General features: G+C 39.5%; 1 protein-coding gene across 1 annotated transcript in view; it reads left to right on the top strand.

Annotated features, from left to right (window-relative positions):
• Window positions 1–22,060, top strand: part of LOC126284874 (fatty acyl-CoA reductase wat-like) — a 234,861-nt gene that overhangs the window by 195,790 nt on the left and 17,011 nt on the right. Inside the window, exon 8 of the mRNA XM_049984114.1 lies at window positions 616–873. Coding sequence (XP_049840071.1) covers window positions 616–873 — 258 coding nt within the window. The remainder of the gene's footprint in view (window positions 1–615; window positions 874–22,060) is intronic.

Raw genomic sequence — 22,060 nt, 5'->3', positions numbered from 1 at the left:
AAACGTAGTACCCATGGAAAGTTACTATCCCTCCTTTCACACATTTTTCTTTGCATCCGTAGCAACAACAGCAATTCACGAAAGCTATTACACTATCAACAAACGGTGAAAATACAACAAAACCTCTTGATATTATAAACTTCAAACTCTTGGGGAAAGCACACACGCACAGCGAAGTCCCGAAAACACGTGACAATCCTGGTTTAATGTTGACAACATGCGCAGAACGCAATGCTCACTCCAGAGATATTTACTCCATGGTTGGTACACGAGGCCGTCGTACTGCACTACACGGCACGCGTCCACTCCAGAGCAAGTCGGCGACAACAGTGAAGCGAATGCCTACTAGTCCGTGGAGCTAAAACTCTAGTACAGACAAAACATTCCCACTTACCTCATCTGTGTTTTCAGTCACAACAGCATACACTGACATCTTTTATCTCCAACTTCAGTCTGCCTCCTTTGGAACGCGTTACCGGCCGAATATCTAAATGCCCTTTTTGCTCCTTATCCTCTCAGGGATCATTTCCAGAAGTCTGTGCTCATTTAGCGAAATAACTCGTCAGAACACTCATTGTAACAAATCAAAAGTGATTTTTTTTCCTGATTGCGCAGCCTTTGGGAGACGTACAACAAGGTTCACAAGTTCACGGGCGTATTGGAGCGATTCAGCACCAATGAATGGGAATTCGAGGAAGACAACGTTATCACATTGTTGCAGCGCCTGGGGACTGTTGATCGTAAACTGTTTCCCTTCGATGTCAAAGACCTCGACTGGGAGTGCCTTCTGAGCATTTCTACCCGCGGACTGCGCGTTTATCTGGCCAACGATAGCTTTGATACACTGGATGCTGCCCGGGTTAAATATCGCAGGTAAGTGTTCAATTTTTAATTTGAGGATCTACTACGTTTACAACTATTAAGGGCTAAACTAGGAAGGAGCGCCTGATCCCCGGCACCAATCCGCCTGGCGAGCTCTGGTGAGCCGGCCAGTCTGTGGATGGTTTTTAGGCGGTTTTCCATCTGCCTCGGCCAATGCGGGCTGGTTCCCCTTATTCCGCCTCAGCTACACTGTGTCGGCGATTGCTGCGCAAACAAGTTCTCCACGTACTCGTACACCACCATTACTGTACTCTACTCTTGATGCCTGACCATTATGTCTTAGCAACTGTTCTCTTCTTTTAGTCAAGCTGTTTCACAAATTTAACTGTAGAAAGACCACGATGGAATATAAACACTATTATGGAAACGATGTCTCTGTAAAGATGACAGTTGAGTTGCAGACCAGCACAACGAAAAGGCTGTTACACATTGAGCTTTCAGCCAAAGCCTTCTTCAGAAAAGAAAACACAAACACATAGTAAGCACACCTCACACACACAGACGTGGCTGCTATCGCTGAACTGCTAATCAGTTACGTTCCACTTCAGTACGAACCTAACCTCCCCACAAATATCACTAGAAAAGATTACCTAACATTTAAATTTATTATCGATGTTAATAAATTTCTCTTTTATATCACTGCTAGTTTTTATGTTATATCCTCACTACATCATCCACAGTCAGTCATTTTGGTGCCTAAATGGCAAGACTCTGCTTTAATCTCTTATTTCTTAACCTAATTCTATCAGCACTTCCTGATTTAATTCGACTGCATTCCATTACCCTTCTTTTGTTTTTGTTGATATTCATCTTATAACATCTTTTCAGGACGCTACCCATTGATCATCCCATACAATGAGTGAATGAACGTAAGCCATTTAATTATATTAACAGACGTTTAGTTTATATCGTATTTATAACTTTATTATTATATGGTAATACACATACTTTTTTCTCTGAGACATGTGACTGTAGTTTATTAACACAATAACAAGACGTAGTGGACATAATCCTTAACTCACTAAGCAGAATTAATGTACAGTAAATTAAAAATTGTAATAATAAATGTGACAGGAAATGCTACAATATTTAGGTAGGAGTTCAAAAGCCAGTGCCACGATATAAAGAAATAAAGAGTACCGTCATAGGACCGATTAGCCAAGTGTTCAATGGAGAAAAAAAAGAAGGTCACAGTTTAACGTCCCGCAGTCGAGATCATTAGACACTAAGTAGAATCGTGGATGGCACAAGGATAAAAAACGAAATTGCTGTGTTCTTTTCGAAGAAATTATTCAGACATGTTCTTAAGCTATGGAGGGGTAACCATTTCAAAGTTAAGTCAGGACGGAATTGAAATCCTTTTCTTCCAGAGCTTTAACCACAATGCCATGTCTATTGGTGTCAAACTGACAAAATAAACTACAAGTTTAGTGAATTTGGGGATCTGGTAGGAACAGGGAACTTTTCATTGTTTCATGCAATATGTGAATGAGGTCTGTCCTGATGGAAAAGTGTTCCACGTTCGTGTATGTTGCGTAGTGTGCCATTAATTATTGTGAATGCCGCTTGTCTCTACACTTCTTGTGTATGAACTCGGAATGATAAGAGCGTCATCTGAAACTAATATCTCCAGTTTATTATCAAGGAAACTACAACAGATACAAAGAGCACAATAACACAATTGAACAGGGCAAGATTTTAGGTTCTACCATCGTTCTCCCACATAAACGTCACCATTCGTTACGCACATTTGCCAGCGATGAACAAGGTCCCTCGTACTGTACTCTTAAAACGTCTAAACCAGCTGGGGCTAGTCACTGTCTTACAGCCTCTACAACAGCATCCATGTCTGGAAGATGTTGACCAAGAGTTCATCTTTCATAGGCCCAGTCTGAACATAGATGTGGTAGGACAATTCAGCCACACTTGACAGTGACTTCGGTGGTCACAAATTGTTGTGTGTGTCGTATTGCAAATCATCCATGTATGTATGTGAATTTAATGGAATCGGATTTAAGCATGAAACAGGTACACCCGTGAGATGCAGTGCTGAAATTAATATTGTTGTTGCCTTCTACCCTAACAGTGATTTTATGCCGCTTCTCCTGCCACTCCATCGGAGCAAACGTACTCATCTCTCTACAAATATTGCAGCCTACATCCTTCTAAATCTGCTTTATGTATTCCTCTCTTAATCTCCCCCTAAGATTTTCTTCCCACTCTGCTCTCCAATACTAACCTGGTGATCACATGATGTCTCAAACTGTTTCATATCAACCGATCCCTTCTATTAGTCAAGTTATCCAATAAATTTCTTGTCGCCCCGATTCTATTCAGTACCTCCTCATTAGTTACAGGATCTACCCATCTAGTCTCCAGGCTTCTTCTGTGGCATCATATTTCAAATGCCTGTGATCTCCACCTATCTAAGCTATTCATCGTCCATGTAGCACTTCCACACGTGGCCACATTAGAGGCAAATATCTTTTGAAGAAACGCCCTAACACTTAAAACCATACCCAGCGTTAACGAATTTCTCTTCTTCAATATCACCTTTCTTGATATCCTCTCTATTTTGGACATTATCTGACATTTCACTGCCCGAATAACAAAACTCGTTTACTACATATAGCGTCCCGTTTCAAAATCTAATTCCCTCAGCATCACCTGATTTAATTCGATTACATTCCATTATCCTTGTTTTACTTTTGTTGATGTTGGTCTTATATCGTCCTTTCAAGACCCTGTCAATTCCCTTCCACTGCTCTTCCAAATATTTTGCTGTCCCTGACAGAATTATAGTAAGAAAAATTCAAAGATTTTATTTTTTCTTCCTGAATGTTAATCCCTTCTCCAGAATTTTCTCTGGTTTCTTTTAATACTTGCTCAATGTACAGATTGAATAACATCGGGGATAGGCTTCAACCCTGACTCACTCCCTTCTCAACTGCTCTCCTTTCATGTCCCTCGACTCTAGTAACAGCCGTCTGTTTTCTATACAAGTTATAAATACCCTTCCGCTCATTGTATTTTATCCCCGTTACCTTCAAAATTTCGTCATTGACAAAAGCTTTCTCTAAGCCTACAAATGCTATAACCTTAAGTTTGCCTTTCCTTAATCTATCTTTTAAGAGACACCATATGATCGGTACTCTGTAGTGTGTTCCAGCATTTCTTGAGAATCCAAAGCGATCTGCTCCGAGGTCGGCTTCAACTAATTTCTCTCTTCCTTCAACCAATTTCTCCCTTCTTCTGCAAATAATTCTAGTTTTTTGAAACCATATCTTATTAAACTGATAGTTCGGAAATATCCACACCTGTCAGCACTTGCTTCCTTGGAATTGGAATTATTACATTCTTCTAGAAATGTGAGGGTATTTCGCATACCTAATACATCTTGGGAGCAGATGGAGTAATTTTGTCAAGGCTGACTCTCCCAAGTCTCTCAGTAGTTCAGACGGAATGTCGTTTGCTCAAGGGATCGTGTTTCGACTTAGATCTTTCAGAGCTCTGTCAAATTCTTCTCGCTGTATCACGTCTCCCTCTCATCTTCATCTACGTCCTCTTCCATTTCTATAAAACTGCCAGCGCTTTCATATCCCTTGTATAGATCCTCTATAAGTGAAAAAGCTAATGTTAGTAAATGGGACATCTCTCTGTGCTACAACAGGCGACATCATAACCAGCACTCCTGCGTGGGCTGGGTCAGCTTTGTGTTTTCAAGTGACTACCCCCTCCCCCCCCACCCCCCACCCATTTTTGTGGCCTATTCGGATAATATATATGTACGGTTTACTCAAACAATTGCAGTAACAAATGGTCAAACACAGTGGTTTACACTTACATCGTAAGTGAAATATAGAATCTGATGCGTTATTAATTGCAGAAACAGTCACACTCGGTATTTATGGATTACAGTATCGTGTACTGCGAATTACAAGAGGACTCATCGAAATCAAGCACTCCAATGGGGAGAGGTAAGGGCATGCGCAGAAAGCAAACACTACAATGATGAGAGGAAACGGCTCTCACCTAGACAAGCATCCCGAAATAAAAGAGAAAACTTTTGCAACTAGTTCGTTGTTCTAGGAACACGCTAAACAGTTTATAACTATGCACTCAAACGGCTAACCATATTGTACCATACACTAAAATCTGCAATACTAAAGTAACGTAAATATCAACCGTTAGAACACAAAGGTTACATCAACATCGTAAATGAAATGTAAAATCAACGGCTTCCGTTCTTAATTGCAAAAACAGGCACACTTATTATTTGTCGATTATAGAGCCATCTACCACGAATGAAAAACAACGGGTTAAGTAGACCGTGCGTATTTTTTGGCATAGGATCCTAATATGCAATAAAAATGTATGGTTCCCACTTTAAAATACAAAGTCGACCCTTCCCACGCAGGAGGTGTGGTTATGAGGAACCCACATGTGGCACAGACAGATGTCTCCATTACTAGCATTACCTTTTCACACAGAACATTTTTTACTTACAATGCGTCGTTTCCGAGATATTTAACTGTCTCAAGTTAGAGAAAAGAACCTCTTTACTTCAACCACCGTTCAGCTCTCCCTTCTTTATTTAGTACTGGTTTTTCATCTGAGTTATTGATATTGATACAGCTGCTTCTCTTTTCTGCAAAGGCCTCTTTAATTTTCCTGTAAGTGGGATCTATCTTTCCCCTACTAAAATATACTTCTAAATCCCTACCTTTGTCTTCTAGCCACTCCTGCTTAACCATTTTTCACTTCCTGTTAATCTCATTTTTTGGAAGATTGTATCCCCTTTGACCTGCCTCATTGGCTACATTTTTATTTTTCTCCTTTCATAAATTAAATTGAGTATCTCCTGTGACGTCGAAAGGTTTCTATTACAAGTTTATATATTTGATCCTCTGCTGCCTTTAAAATTTCGTCTCTCGAAGCTATTCCTTCGCCTTCTACTGATTCTTCTTTCCCTGGTTCAACCAAGTGTGCCTAATGCTCGCTCTGAAACTCTCAGCAACTTCTGGTCCTTTCACCATAATCAGGTCCCATCTGTTTAGTTTCCAACCTTTCGCAAATTCTTCAGTCTTACTCTGAAGTTCATACCCAATAAATTATGGTCAGAGTCAACTTCTGCCTCTGCAAATGTCTTACAGTTTAAAATCTATTCCAAAACCTCTGTCTTTGCATTACGTCAATGTGAAGTTTTTCAATGTCCCTGGGACTCTTCCACATATATAGCGCTCCTTCATGATACTTAAACCATGTGCTATGCTCTGTACAAAATTCTACCAGGTGCCCTTCTTTTCCATTCCTGTCACCCATCCACATCTTCCTACTAGCTTTTCTTATCTTCCTTTTTCTACCACCGAATTCCAGTCCCCTATCACAATTAAACGTCCCTCTACAATAATTATCTGAATAACTTCTTTTATCTCAAGACACATTTCTTCACTTCTTCGTCGTCTACGCAGCTAACTGGCCTATAAACTTGTACGACAGTGGAGAGCTTGCGGTTAGTGTCTGACTTGGGCACGATAATGGGTTCACTATGCTCGTCATACTAGCTTATCTACAACCCTATTTTCTTATTCATTATTGAACCAACTCCTGTGTTCGCCATACATGATTTTGTATTTATAACCTATTTCACCAGACCAGAAATCCTATTCCCCTGTCACCGAACTTCACTAATTCCCACTATATATAACGCAACTGATTTACTAACGCTGTAAATTATTTTGGACCTAGAATGAATTTCAATGTGGGGAACTGACATGGCATTTATCATTGAAAATGATCAGAAGCAGTAATAAACTCAAGACTGAAATACAGTCTGTGGTTTATAATAAAAATCATTGAATAATAAAGCACTTAAAACAATTACAGAAGTATCAAAGTTACTATGGATTACTTTCTCAAAGGACCAGCAAAACTAAGGCTATCAGTTGGCAATGTTACCCACTGGGCTACATCAGAGAGATGAAATATCATAGAGAGGCAATACCGCGATCAGAGTGAAGTAAACTCAAGAAGACTCCACCATGTTGCCATGTTTTAGGAGGTCAAAAGAAAGAGGTGAGGTATGTGACAGTTCGTGAGCAAATTGCGAAACTGAAACTTAACCCACTAGTACTTTATATACACCGTCTCTTGACAGTTTTAGTAGCCTTCATTTAAATACTGTGACCCCAGATGGTCACTAAAAGAGAATTTAGAAGTAAAGGTTATGTTCTACGATATTTAGTTCAGTGCATTCGCTTCTACAGAAAACTTTCGAAGAACAGCAATCATTTCGGAGACGAGCATTCTACAGAAAGATTACGCTTATTTCGATTGTATGTGTTATTCATTTCACATTTGAAGCAAAAGCTGTATTACACTGAGCAGTTAGACACCATCCCACACAGCAGGTATATTATGGACCAAGCCACATAGACAGTCGAAATGCAATGAAGTTTTTGATTGATCGTGAGATAATTGAAATAGTAGCCAATATACTACTTTGTCTTTCTCATGAACCAGACAACTATCTTTACATGTAGTTGCATACAGAGTCAAACTGTGCAAAGTTATGTAGTAGATCCCGCTTTAAATTTTTTTCAGTTTGTTTATGATATTTGCACATAATTGCATCAAACTAGTTGGGGGCTTTACCATTATCTACAACGTTTTTATCTGAATTTATCCTGCAATTTTAGTGTTTATGACTAAAAGTGCGTTAAATATGGAAAAGTGCGGTTAAAAAAAGGATGAATGTAAATATTAGGCTTTGCTACATGTTAGTCTCACGACAACAATGACTTTGGAGGGGGGGATTGTAGTATCACACTTTAGCTCCATGAATACCTTTCTACATTTCGATTTGTAAGATTCATTGTCATATTAATTTGCACTTTGTAATTATACCTAATTTACATGATTAATTGAAGTTACAATTTAAAATATGTAATTACCAGTTATCCAAATTAGACCAAGACTGATTCGCAGAGTAATTTGTACTTTATAATTAACATACAGAGGGCTCCTATTCTGATTTGAAACTACAATTTCAAACAAATAATTAGCTGTTCACAGGGAATTACAGATCTTTCCGCCTGGAATACATACTTCCTAATGTAGTAGTAGTAGTAGTAGTAGTAGCTTTATACATCTGTGGATCTCTTTTTACAAGGATATTGGGCATGTCAAAGTATTTTTACAGACTTCTAGTTACAGACAATCATTAGATTTACTCCTGGTATACAATACTTTTTTTTTTACAAATAACTCATTAAATAATGTAATGCCACACCGTTCACTCATATCTCACTATCAGTCATTGCTTCGCATTTGCTATCCTGAAAAACTGAGTCAGCATCCGTCCATAATGAGTGAGATGTTGAGCTCAGAAAGAGGTGTTAGTATTGTGCTATGCGTAACTTGAGGGTAAGTATTTCTAGAATGGGAAAAAGAAGGAAAAAAACACAAAGTGAAGGTGCTATGTGGAATGTAGGATCTTTTATAATCATTATTATTAGTATTTATTTGTATGACATTTTTTATGAAACCCCTCCTCTGTTTTATCTAAGTAATCCTTCAATGCATAAATTGTATTACATAACAGGTACGTTTTGGCTGCTTTTTAAAATAAGTGTATTTCTGCAATTTCTTTAATCTCTTTTGGTAATTTATTGTATAGTGTTATTCCTTGATAGAAAATCCTATTTTAGTGTTATGTTTTTTTCTTGGTAAATGTAAGTTAAGTCTAGCTCTTGTTCCATGGTCATGTACAGAGCAGTTTGTGCAGTAATTACCAATGTTATTCTTGATGTGTACAACTGACTGGTAAATGTATTCATATGGAGCAGTTAAAATCCCCAGTGTTTTGAACAGATCTTTACAATAAGGTCATCTAGTATTTTTGGTAATTATTCTGATGGCTCTTTTCTGGAGTTTGAAAATTGTATTCATATTTTGTGCATTTGTTCCCCAAAATAGAATGCCATAGCTAAAAATTGAGTGTACGTATGAACAATATGTAACTAAAAGACACTGCATATTACACACTGATGATAGGTTTCTAAGGGCATAACATGCTGTTGACATTCTGTTTGCAAGTACCTTTGTGTGTTCACACCACTTCAACTGAGAATCAATATTTATTCCTAGAAATCCTGCATTTGTTACACAGTCGATATTAACATTGTCATTTTTACTCTTCAAACTGAAATTCATGCTATTAGTTTTCTTTATGTTCAATGTCACTTTATTGCTTATTGACTAATCATAAACTTTCTTGCTCAGCAAGGAGTTCTCTTGTTTTCTAAGTGACTATAATATTGCTGTCATCAGCGAAGAGAGTTTTTTCACCATGAGTAACACTACTGGGAAAGTCATTGATGTATATCAGGAACAGTATTGGTCCTAATATGCTACCTTGCAGAACCCCTATATTAATGTATGTTGGTTCTGGTAAGTGTTTTACTAAATGTTTACATCTATTTGAAGTTGGTTGTGATAAGTGTTTAACTAAATGTTTAGATATATTTGAAGTTTGTGTTCTCTCTGCTCTTTGTACCCTATGTGCTAGGTATGATCGAAACCAGTCATTACCTACTCCTCTTATTCCTAATGCTTCTAATTTTTTAAACAGAATATTGTGGTCGACTGTATCCAACACCTTAGAAAGATCCAAAAATATGCCTGTAACACACTCATCTTTATTAAAAGCATCAAGTACAACGTCGGGAATTCTACTATGGCTCACACTTTGGAAACCAAACTGTGATTTACTTAAAAGATTGTATTTACTTACATACTTCATTAATATGTCTTTCATAGTTGCTTCTATTATTTTTGAGGATGGTGACAGCAGAGAAATAGACCAGTAATTTTCTACATCTTTGCATTACCTTTCTTTTGCAAAAGTACAACTCTTACCTGTTTTAACTGCTTTTGAAATGGCCTTCATGGGAAGGATTCATTTATTATATTTGTTAAGGGGCCTTGTATAATCCCTATGCATAGTTTCAGTACACACATTGGTACTTCATCTAAGCCTACTGACTTTTTATTTTTTAGTTTTTGAACAGTTTTATTGCCTTCATTCTCTGTGGTTGGAAGGAACATCGTTGTATTTAGTGCAACAATATTTAACGGTGTTATGTTTATTTTGGGGAATTTTTGTTGTGTCGTCTCTGCAAGACTGAAAAATGGTCGTTTACGAAGTTTGCTAAGTGTTTTGGGTCACTTACTACCTTATCCCCCTCTCTTAGCAGTGTTTAATTCTGCATTTGTTTGCCTCACCCGTTTCCTTTTTTTATAACATCCCAGACTGCTTTGCTTTTATTCCCTGCATTATATATTATTTTGTCAGTAAATGTCTTTTTGCAGCAATCAGCACCTTCCTATAGATCTTTTTGTATATATGACAGAAATTTATGAATTCTGGTTCGTTGCGAATATTTTACATGAAACTGAGTTTTTTGAGTGTTTGGGAGGACTTCTTAATACCTGCTGTTGTCCTTCTGTTTCTGTGAGATGTTGATACAGACATGCACACTTTTCGAAATGCTTTATCAAAGTTCAGTTTAAACAATGTGGAGAATTTAGAGAATTTCATATTCAAAGTGGTTTCCTTATAGACTTCACCACAGTTTCGTTTTTCTAGTTCTTTTGAAAAATCTTTTATTTTGATTTCTGATACATGTCGTTTGTAGGCTGGTACTTTAGGGAATGAATCGATGCCTTATTTTACTGTTATTTGACAGAGATGGTCTGATAGTGTGAGATCTTTTACAGCTACATCACATTACTTATCGCAAATTCTAGAGAGTTTACTAACAACACAAAAAATACATTCTTCATTGTCTGATGTAGTTATTATTACCATCATGTTCTACGATGTACAAACGGACAGTTCAAATAATTATTCTCTAACAGCATCAGTAGCCTAAACAACAATCACTATCAGAACAGAGTTAAGGGCTTTTGTAGAAGGTTCTGTCCATCCTTACGCTATTAAACAAGCGTGCTCTATTCTCATTGGCCGATGGAACACCATCATGATGTCCCAGATAGTAATCATTGCGATCTAGTAATCATTTACATTGCGATTACACGTTTCTCAGCATCCCGAGTCTGTATTATAGTGAAATACAAAACCTTCTACATGATACTGAGCGATAGTTATGTGTTACCGGCATGTGAAACATGTCATTAAAATTCTGATGACCATATTCTATACTAATATGTATAAAATCTATCGATGAAGGTCGTGCAGTGGTTAACGCGCTAGACACCCGTGTGCTTGGGGGTCCAAATTCTTGTTCTGTCATACAGATTAATATTTTACGTACTCTTTTTACCACTCCGCCGCTCCTTAATGAGCCATGGACCTTGCCGTGATGGGGTGGCTTTGGTGCTTCAACGATACAGATGGCTGTGCCCTAGGTGCAGCCCAATGAAGGGTATCTGTTGAGAGACCAGAAAAATGTTTAATTCCTGAAGAGGAACCGACACCTTTTCTGCAGATGCCAGGCCAACAGTGTGTACGATTGACTGATCTGGTTTTGTAACATCAGTCGCCATGGCTTTGCTGTACTGGTACTGCGAATGGTTGGAAGTAAGGGGAAACTACAGCCGTTATTTTTCCTGGTATCATGCAGCTCTACTGTATGGTTAAATGATACTCAAATTCTGTTAGGTAAAATATTCCAGGGTTAAAAGAGTCCCCCTGTCGGATCTCCAGGCAGACTACTCTAACGGATGTCGTCATCAGAAAATACAAAATTGGCTTTCTATGGGTTGGAGCAGGGAATGTTAGATCCCATAACTGGCGAGGTAGCTTAGGAAATTTAAAAAGGGGAACGTATATTTGAAGTTAGATATAGTGAAAATTAGTGAAGTGCAGTGGTAGGAGGAACAAAGCTTCCGATCAGGTCAGCACGGGGCTACAAATACAAAATGAGACAGGGATGATGCGGACTAGATCTAATAATGCATAAGAAGATATGAATGCGGGTAAACCTATGAACACATTATTGTAGCTAACGGAAACACGGCGCCAACACCTACGACAGTAGTACTAGTTCTACAGGTTATTAAGAGACTGAACAAATGTTTGATGAGGAAAAAATTCAGATAGTTAAGGGAGAGTAAAACGTAATCGCGATGACGGAATGAAATTTGCTAATAGGAAAAGGAAGAGACGGAATAACAGTCGGGCATCTGGACTGGGGGAAAGGAATTGAAGTTGTCTGGTAGAATTTTGCACAGTACTTGATTGAATCATAGGTAACACTAGGTTTTAGAATTAAAAAAAAAGGGTGTAAATGTGGAAGAAACCTGGAACCACCAGAAGGTTTCAGACAGAGATTTTAAAGTGTAGGGCATTTACAGGGACGGACGTGCACACTCATCACAATTTATTGCCTGTCAACTGTAGATTAAAACTGAAGAAACCATGAAAAGTTAGGAAATTAAGGAGATGGTACTTGGGTAAGTACCAGAGGTTGTTGAGAATTTCTTCAAAGAGAGCATTAGGCAACGATTGTCTGAAGCAGTAAAAAAGAAATACAGAAGATGAAGTGGTAGCTCTGAGAAATGAAATGTGAAGGCAGTAAGTTATCAAGTGAGTAAAAAAATAAGCCATGGTAGATATCCTTAGATATCACAGGAGATATTGACGAAAGTAGAAAACACAGAAATGCAGCAAATGAAACAGATGAAAGGGAATACAAACGTCTAAAAAATGAGGTTGACAAAAAGTGGAAAATGGCTGATCTGTTATAGTTAGACGACAAATGCAAGTATATAGAACGATATATAGATAGGGAAAGATATACACCACTGTAGAAACTTAAGGAGACCTTTCTAAAAAAAAAAAAAAAAAAAAAAAAATTAAATTAAATTAAAAAACTGCTATATGAGTATCAAGGGCTCATACTGCAAGCCAGTACTAAGCAAAGAAGGGAAAGCTAAAAGTTAGAAGCAGTATATAGAGAGCTATACAAGGGAGATGAAGGAAATATTATAGAACGGGAAGAGGTCGTAGATGAAGATGAGAAAAGAGATATGATACTGCGAGAAGAAATTGACAGAGCGCTGCGAGACATAAGTCGAAACCAGGGGGCTGGATTGGATGACGCTCCATCTGAATAACTGATATCTTTGGCAAAGCCAGCCGTGACAAAATTATTCCATCTTGTTTGTAACTTGTATGAGATAGGCGAAATATCGTAAGACCAAGAAGAATAAAAGAATTCCAATTCCGAAAAAAGCAAGTGCTGACATGTGTGAATATTAGCGAACAACCAGTTTATATGTCATGGTTGCAAAATGCTAACACGAAATATTGACAGAGGAATGAAAAAACTTGTAAAAGGCGACATGAGGGAAGAGCAGTTCGGAATCTGGAGAAATGTAGGAGCATGCGAAGAAATACTGACTCTTAGAAGATAGCTTAAGAAAAGGAAAACTTCTGTCTATAATTTTTGTAGATTCAGAGAAAACTTTTGACAATGTTGACTAGAATACATTCTTTGGAATTCTGAAGGTATCAGGAGTGAAGTACAATGAGCGGAAGGCCATTTGGAACTCGTACAGAAGGGAGACAGCAATTACAACAGTCGAACAGCGTGAAAGGGGATTAGTGGTTGAGAACGAAATGACAGAGTGTTGTAGCTTATCTCCGATGTTATTCAGTCTGTACGCACACAGTTGTAGTTTAACTCCGATGTTATTCAGTCTGTAAACTGAGCGAGAAAGAAAAATTTGTAGAAGGACTAATAACTTTGAGGATTGCCGATTACATCGTAATTCTATCAGAGACAACAAAGGACGTGGCAGAGTTGTTGAACTGGATGGACATCGTCTTCAAAGGACGATATAAGATGAGCATCAACTACAGCTAAATAACGATAATGGAATGCAATCGAATAAAATGTGATGGTGAGGGGATTAGATTAAGAAACGGGGCACATAGTAGATGATTTTTGCGACTGGGGCAGCAAAATACCAGATAACATAGAGAGTAGAGATAATATAACATGTAGATTGGCAATGGAAAGAAAAGCGTTTCTGAGGAAGAAAAATGTGTTAACGTCAAATATAAATTTAAGTCTTAGGGAGCCTGTTCTGCAGATATATGTATGGGTTGAAGCCTTGTATGGAAGTGAATCGTAAGCGAAAAGCAGTTCAGACAAGGAGAGAATACAAGCTTTTGAAGTGTGATGCTGCAGAAACAAACTGAAGATTAGGTGGGTAGATCATGTAACTAACGAGTAGAGACTAAATGTAAGTGGATAAATAAGGAATTTATTCTATAACTTGACTAAAAGAAGGCATTGGTTGATAAAACACGTTCTCAGACATCATGGGATCACTAGTTCAGTATTGGAGGGACGTTTGTTTGTTTGTGTGTGTGTGTGTGTGTGTGTGTGTGTGTGTGTGTGTGTGTGTGTGTGTGTGTTTGTGTGTGTGAGTGTCTGAGTGTTTGAGTGAGTGTGGGTGTTGGGGGGGGGGGGGGGGGGCGAGAAATTGTAGAGTAGGCCAAAAGATGAACACTGTAAGCAGGTTCAAAAGGATGTAGGCTGCAGTAGTTATTGGGAGATGAAGAAGCCCGTGCGAGACAGAGTAGCATGGTGATCAGTATCGAACAAATCTGCAGACTGAAGACTACAATAGCAACAATCCTCTTTGAAATGGTAATAATTCGTATAAAAAAGAGATAGGGAGCCAAAAAACGCAGTCATCGCAGGGTAACCAGAACAATTCTCCACAATTCACATGCAACCAAAGTTATGTTAAGGATCACGAACGAAAGATCCGAAAAGTTATGCACGAGAAAGTAGTTGAGTAGTAGTATAACTATGGATGTTACTGCTATTTTCCAGTGCAATATATATTTAAATGCGGAATTGAAATTTGTGAGACCAATGATGTCAAGTGCAGGTCCCCCACATGTAGTTTCAGTGACGTCACAGTACAATATGGTGGTATTCAACGCCCTTCATGATTAATGATATCATCATCATATAACGCACATCATTCCCGTTCCAACAAAATAATCATTTCCTTCCCCATCGCCTCACCCTCCACCATGGCCCACTCCCTCTTGTCCTCTCATCTCCAGGTAGGAACCGTGTAGTATTAAAGCTAATTACAGCATAGCAGTTTAGTGGTCATTAAAATGAAGCAGAATATCACGTTTTCGTCCCAGAGCAGCTAACAAGGCTATGCTCAAAATGTCTAAACGATCTGAATTTTTCTGCATCACATTCAAAAGGATTTATTTAAAAAATTGTGTAAATAGTGTTTCTTACGCTATTTCTACATTTAAAATATGTAAGCAGCACACACAGAAGTGTTATGTCTTTTCCTAAATTTCTTCTGTAGTCTTCATGAGAGAATTACGTTTACAGTGGAACATGAACAAAACAAAAACATCGATAACATACACGAAAATATTGCAACAACACATGTGCGTTCAAAATTTATAGGAAAAATGCAAGGACTGGCACCACAATCACTGCAACCTCATGTTACCCAAACATCCATAAACATGTAGTGCACAGGTCAGTGCAACGTATGGCAAGGAAAATAATTTGAACAAGAAACTATGCAACAGGAATAAACATATGAAAAAAATTGCATGGTAGACAAATGTAAATCTACCATCTGATACATTGGCAAAAAAATCACAGAGGGCTGGAAATATTTTCAAAAGCCACAAAATAGAAGCTGGGTTTTCTACATCTAAAAAAACACAACATAATCTAATACAGAATATAAAGTGTAAACTTTACGCATACTCAGGCTCTGGACTATACAAAGAAACATCCCAAGAATGCTCCATGTTCTAACTAGTACAAATAGACCAAGATTTCAACACCATATATACAAAGCATAGTAAAGCCTACAACACAAAAAACTCAACATCAGCAATAGCTACACATATGTACAATACAGGACACTCATTTGCAAAAGCAAAGCAAAACGTCAAAGTATGCCATTGATTAAATAAATAGTTTAAGTGGATCTTTTAGGAGAATTGGATATATATTCACATTACAGAAAATGTGAAGATAAAATGTTAGGAAAACCTGAAAGTGAACCAGTGAATTTCTTCAGATGCTTCAACACAATACTTAAACAAAAATAGTAGCATTACTAGGTAAAAAGCAAATTTCGATACATTTTGTGAATATAAATAGCATTTATACTAAATTATATCATTCTTTGCGGAAGACCGGCAGTATTATCTCTGTTGACTACATCTAACGACATCTCTGTAAATGTTTCTTTCCACAAGTTTTTAAATCTCAATGTGCAGAAAATTGTGTGTGATGTTTAATATGTGTGAGACTCTATATAAGTTGACCAAAAGCAAACTGTAAATACGAGTTCTCGGAAATTTCGCCAGTAACTACACTCCTGGAAATTGAAATAAGAACACCGTGAATTCATTGTCTCAGGAAGGGGAAACTTTATTGACACATTCCTGGGGTCAGATACATCACATGATCACACTGACCGAACCACAGGCACATAGACACAGGCAACAGAGCATGCACAATGTCGACACTAATACAGTGTATATCCACCTTTCGCAGCAATGCAGGCTGCTATTCTCCCATGGAGACGATCGTAGAGATGCTGGATGTAGTCCTGTGGAACGGCTTGCCATGCCATTTCCACCTGGCGCCTCAGTTGGACCAGCGTTCGTGCTGGACGTGCAGACCGCGTGAGACGACGCTTCATCCAGTCCCAAACATGCTCAATGGGGGACAGATCCGGAGATCTTGCTGGCCAGGGTAGTTGACTTACACCTTCTAGAGCACGTTGGGTGGCACGGGATACATGCGGACGTGCATTGTCCTGTTGGAACAGCAAGTTCCCTTGCCGGTCTAGGAATAGTAGAACGATGGGTTCGATGACGGTTTGGATGTACCGTGCACTATTCAGTGTCCCCTCGACGATCACCAGAGGTGTACGGCCAGTGTAGGAGATCGCTCCCCACACCATGATGCCGGGTGTTGGCCCTGTGTGCCTCGGTCGTATGCAGTCCTAATTGTGGCGCTCACCTGCACGGCGCCAAACACGCATACGACCATCATTGGCACCAAGGCAGAAGCGACTCTCATCGCTGAAGACGACTCGTCTCCATTCGTCCCTCGATTCACGCCTGTCGCGACACCACTGGAGGCGGGCTGCACGATGTTGGGGCGTGAGCGGAAGACGGCCTAACGGTGTGCGGGACCGTAGCCCAGCTTCATGGAGACGGTTGCGAATGGTCCTCGCCGATACCCCAGGAGCAACAGTGTCCCTAATTTGCTGGGAAGTGGCGGTGCGGTCCCCTACGGCACTGCGTAGGATCCTACGGTCTTGGCGTGCATCCGTGCGTCGCTGCGGTCCGGTCCCAGGTCGACGGGCACGTGCAACATCCGCCGCCCACTGGTGACAACATCGATGTACTGTGGAGACCTCACGCCCCACGTGTTGAGCAATTCGGCGGTACGTCCACCCGGCCTCCCGCATGCCCACTATACGCCCTCGCTCAACGTCCGTCAACTGCACATACGGTTCACGTCCACGCTGTCGCGGCATGCTACCAGTGTTAAAGACTGCGATGGAGCTCCGTATGACACGGCAAACTGGCTGACACTGACGGCGGCGGTGCACAAATGCTGCGCAGCTAGCGCCATTCGACGGCCAACACCGCGGTTCCTGGTGTGTCCGCTGTGCCGTGCGTGTGATCATTGCTTGTACAGCCCTCTCGCAGTGTCCGGAGCAAGTATGTTGGGTCTGACACACCGGTGTCAATGTGTTCTTTTTTCCATTTCCAGGAGTGTATATATAAAAATCGATAAACTAAAAATTGTGCGTTTTCATATATTGCAGTAAATGCAACAGAACAATGCAAAATTCCCACTTCAAAAACATTGCGAAAAAATGGCATAAAGCATAGAGGAAAATGTCCTTGAAAATGGGAATCATTTCCCAAAACGACTAGTCTGAAATATAAATAAAAGAAAATCTTGTTTGGTAGCAGAGAAGCTATTTATAAACTAATCCAATACAATATTTATCAAGGAAATCAGGCAATACACACACACACACACACACACACACACACACACACACACGGGTTGCTTGTCATAATATGTAAGCATTATTAGAGGTCTCTGATCAGAAGTGAAATTCAGACGCCTGATCAGAATGAATTTGTTTTATTTTTAAGAAATGTGAAGTTTCAAGGACAAAATAGATGGGGTACTGATATCAAAACTTAACTGTTCTATAACATTAAATGAAATAGATGTCTCTTTCTTCTTGGCGCTTGTAAATTATAAATTAAGGAACACTTATTGATGCCCAATAACTTATTGTAATACCACACTTTGCAAGCACAATGGACCTTCAAGTTAAATATTTCCACATCTATATTGTCTGCATTACTTATTGAAATGCATAGGGTTTGATTATTAACACTAGTGAAATAAATTATAAATGAGTAGATGAGTGTATTTCGAATAGAATTTGTTAAATCACATAAAACATTTTTCTATAACATTACAAAACACATTTAAGTAGTACTGCTGATCTAACTTCATGCTAAAAGTGCACTTGTTGACTTGAATTACTGAAGCATTCGGTGTTACTCGAACTTCTAAATCCACTGAAAGCTCGTCTCTAAAACTGATACAAAAAACCAGCCAACGCTCTAGTGACTCCCACGATATGGTAGTGACTTCATCTGGTAGTTCAGAACATTGTGATATTCTGCTCTCATGCTGTAGAAACTACGTGGCACATTGATGAAGTGGCATACTGTACATTAGTAATACATATTTGTAGAGGTAAGAAATGAGAAGTCGCGTCCTTCCCAAACATTACAGCGATAAGATGGCAGGGTATTTATTTTACCTAGCAGCACAAAACGTTCGTAATTTTCTGTTGATAATGCAAAGCAGGAAAGGCAGTGCTATTTGCTGAACAGGAATTAGAACTGAAGAATTATTATAAAATCAGAGGCTGATGGAACATGGCATCGAGCCATAACATGACAGTGTAAGTGCCACAACTTAGCTGTGGATGTCAGGTTGCTCCTATATTACAGCCTGTCTATATCACCGAAAAACTATAACAAGTTTCCAGTTGTTATAGCATTTTCCAGTACAACCAATTTCCAGTGGAACTACTTGGCAGTGTAACCGTTTACTTGTGTAACCATCTTCCAGAGTAACAATTATGCTGTGTAACTGTCGCCAGTGTAACCAAGCGAAAACGTGCCAAGTTGCCCTTTGTTACAGCTTAACTGTAACAAGTTGCCCCATGTTACAGCTAAACTCTAACATGTTGCCTCATGTTACAGCCTAACTGCAACAAGTTGCCCCATGTTACAGCAGAAAAATGTGTAAACAATGCGATCTTAAACAGTAATCTATCAGCAGAATTTGACCATGTTTACATATAGTGGGTGCCACCCGTTACTGACTGGGTGTCAGCTACAAAGTGTGTTAGCTATTGGGGAGGGGGAGGGGCGAGTTGGCTGTAGGGGTGGTCAGCAATGGTAGAATGGTAGTTCTCAGCTTTGGGGGAGGGGATCAGCTAATGGAGAGTCTGCTACTGAGTGTGTCAGCTTTTATGAGTGTCACCTCCTGGGTAGTGTTGGCTAATGGGATGTCAGCTACTGGGGAATCAGCTACTGAGGTGGTCAGATTGATCCAGTAGCTCATGCCCCCATTAGTTGACACCATTCACTAACTGACTCATCCATTAACTAACATACCTGTTTTCTTTCACTGCGACATGGAAAAACTTGTTATGAGTTACACTATAACATGGAGAGCAACTTTTCATACGTTTGCTTTAATCTGGGGCAATGTTTCACAGTTTTCTATAACATGGAGGGTAACCCTTCGGCCTGACACCCCTTTTACCTGACAGCCCCAGGAACTGATACACACTGCACATAAACATTGTGAAATATTGCTACTACAATCGTATTTCAATATCTAAGAGGTGAAATCTGATGTCAAGCTATGGCACACCCACTATCAAGTTATGTAATACATTGTTTCCTTCTGGTTTTAGAATTGTGTCAGTTATTAATGTCTGTTTCTGTGATTTATCAATGCCTTGCCTGCTTACCATTATCAGCAGGAGATGCAAACGTTTTTTACTGCATCATAATATTAGTATACTAGCTTAGCGTTGCAATAATACTTGCAAGATTTTGAAAGTGGGTCACTGAAAGCAGAAAAAGCTAAGCACTGTGGTGTAGTGGTTATGATACGAAAGTGTTGCATGTAGGGTCCTGGGTTCAAAACTCTCCTGGGCTGTACAATTTGAAGTTTTATATTTGGCTTGAGTACATTCTAGAAGTATCCTCAGATGTCAAGAATCATTGTACTGGAATGTTCTGTAGCTGTATATATACTGTATGTGTTCTGGCCGGAGGCAGTTCGCTCCGCGCTCTTGTATGTGCAAGTGCTGAATATACCTTTGTTAAGTGAAGTTAGTGTACGTAATTAAGCTAAATACACCTTCCTCTATGTGACAATATATACAGGGTAGTCCATTGATAGTGACCGGGCAAAATATCTCACGAAATAAGCAAAACTACAAAGAACGAAAATCGTCTAGCTTGAAGGGGGAACCCAGATGGCGCTATGGTTGCCCCGCTATATGGCGCTGCCATAGGTCAAACGGATATCAACTGCGTTTTTTAAATAGGAACCCCCATTTTTATTACATATTCGTGTAGTACGTAAAGAAATATGAATGTTTTAGTTGGACCACTTTTTTCGATTTTTGGTAGATGGCCCTGTAATAGTCACAAACATATAAGTACATGGTATCACGTAACATTCTGCCAGTGCGGACGGTATTTGCTTCGTGATACATTACCCGTATTAAAATGGACCGTTTACCAATTGCGGTAAAGGTAGATATCGTGTAGATGTATAGCTATTGTGATCAAAATGCCCAACGGGCGTGCGCTATGTATGCTGCTCGGTATCCCAGGCGATATCATCCAAGTGTCCGGACCATTCGCAGGATAGTTACGTTATTTAAGGAAACAGGAAATGTTCAGCTACGTGTGAAACGTCAACCACGACCTGCAACAAATGATGATGCCAAAGTAGGTGTTTTAGCTGCTGCTGCGGCTAATCCGCACATCAGTAGCAGACAAATTGCGTGAGAATCGGTAATCTCAAAAACGTCGGTGTTGAGAATGATACATCAACATCGATTGCACCCGTACCATATTTCTATGCACCAAGAATTGCATGGCGACGACTTTGAACGTCGTGTACGGTTCTGCCACTGGACACAAGAGAACTTCCAGGACAATGACAGATTTTTTGCACGCTTTCAATTTAGCGACGAAGCGTCATTCACCAACAGTGGTAACGTAAACCGGCATAATATACACTATTGGGCAACGGAAAATCCACGATGGCTGCGCCAAGTGGAACATCAGCGACCTTGGCGGGTTAATGTATCATGTGGCATTATGGGAGGAAGGATAATTGTCCCCCATATTATCGATGGAAATCTAAATGGTGCAATGTATGCTGATTTCCTAAGTAATGTTCTACCGATGTTACTATAAGATGTTTCGCTGCATGACAGAATGGCGATGTATTTCCAACATGATGGATGTCCGGCACATAGCTCGCGTGCGGTTGAAGCGGTATTAAATAGCATATTTCATGACAGGTGGATTGGTCGTCGATGCAACATACCATGGCCCGCACGTTCACCGGATCTGACCTCCTCGGATTTCTCTCTGTGGGGAATGTTGAAGGATATTTGCTATCGTGATCCACCGACAACGCCTGATACCATGCGTCGGCGCATTGTCAATGCACGTGCAAACATTACGGAAGGCGAACTACTCTCTGTTGAGAGGAATGTCGTTACACGTATTGTCAAATGCAATGAGGTTGATGGACATAATTTTGAGCATTTATTGCATTAATGTGGTATTTACAGGTAATCAACGCTGTAACAGCATGCGTTATCAGAAATGATAAATTCAAAAAGGTACACATATCACATTGGAACAACCGAAATAAAATGTTCAAACGTACCCATGTTCTGTATTTGAATTTGAAAAACCTACCTGTTGCCAACTGTTCGTCTGAAATTGTGAGCCATGTGTTTGTCACTATTACAGCGCCATCCA

Source organism: Schistocerca gregaria, chromosome 8 (genome assembly GCF_023897955.1).
Source record: "Schistocerca gregaria isolate iqSchGreg1 chromosome 8, iqSchGreg1.2, whole genome shotgun sequence".
NCBI lineage: Eukaryota > Metazoa > Arthropoda > Insecta > Orthoptera > Acrididae > Schistocerca > Schistocerca gregaria.
The sequence above is the reverse complement of the archived record's forward strand: the minus strand, read 5'-3'. Positions and strand labels throughout refer to the sequence as shown.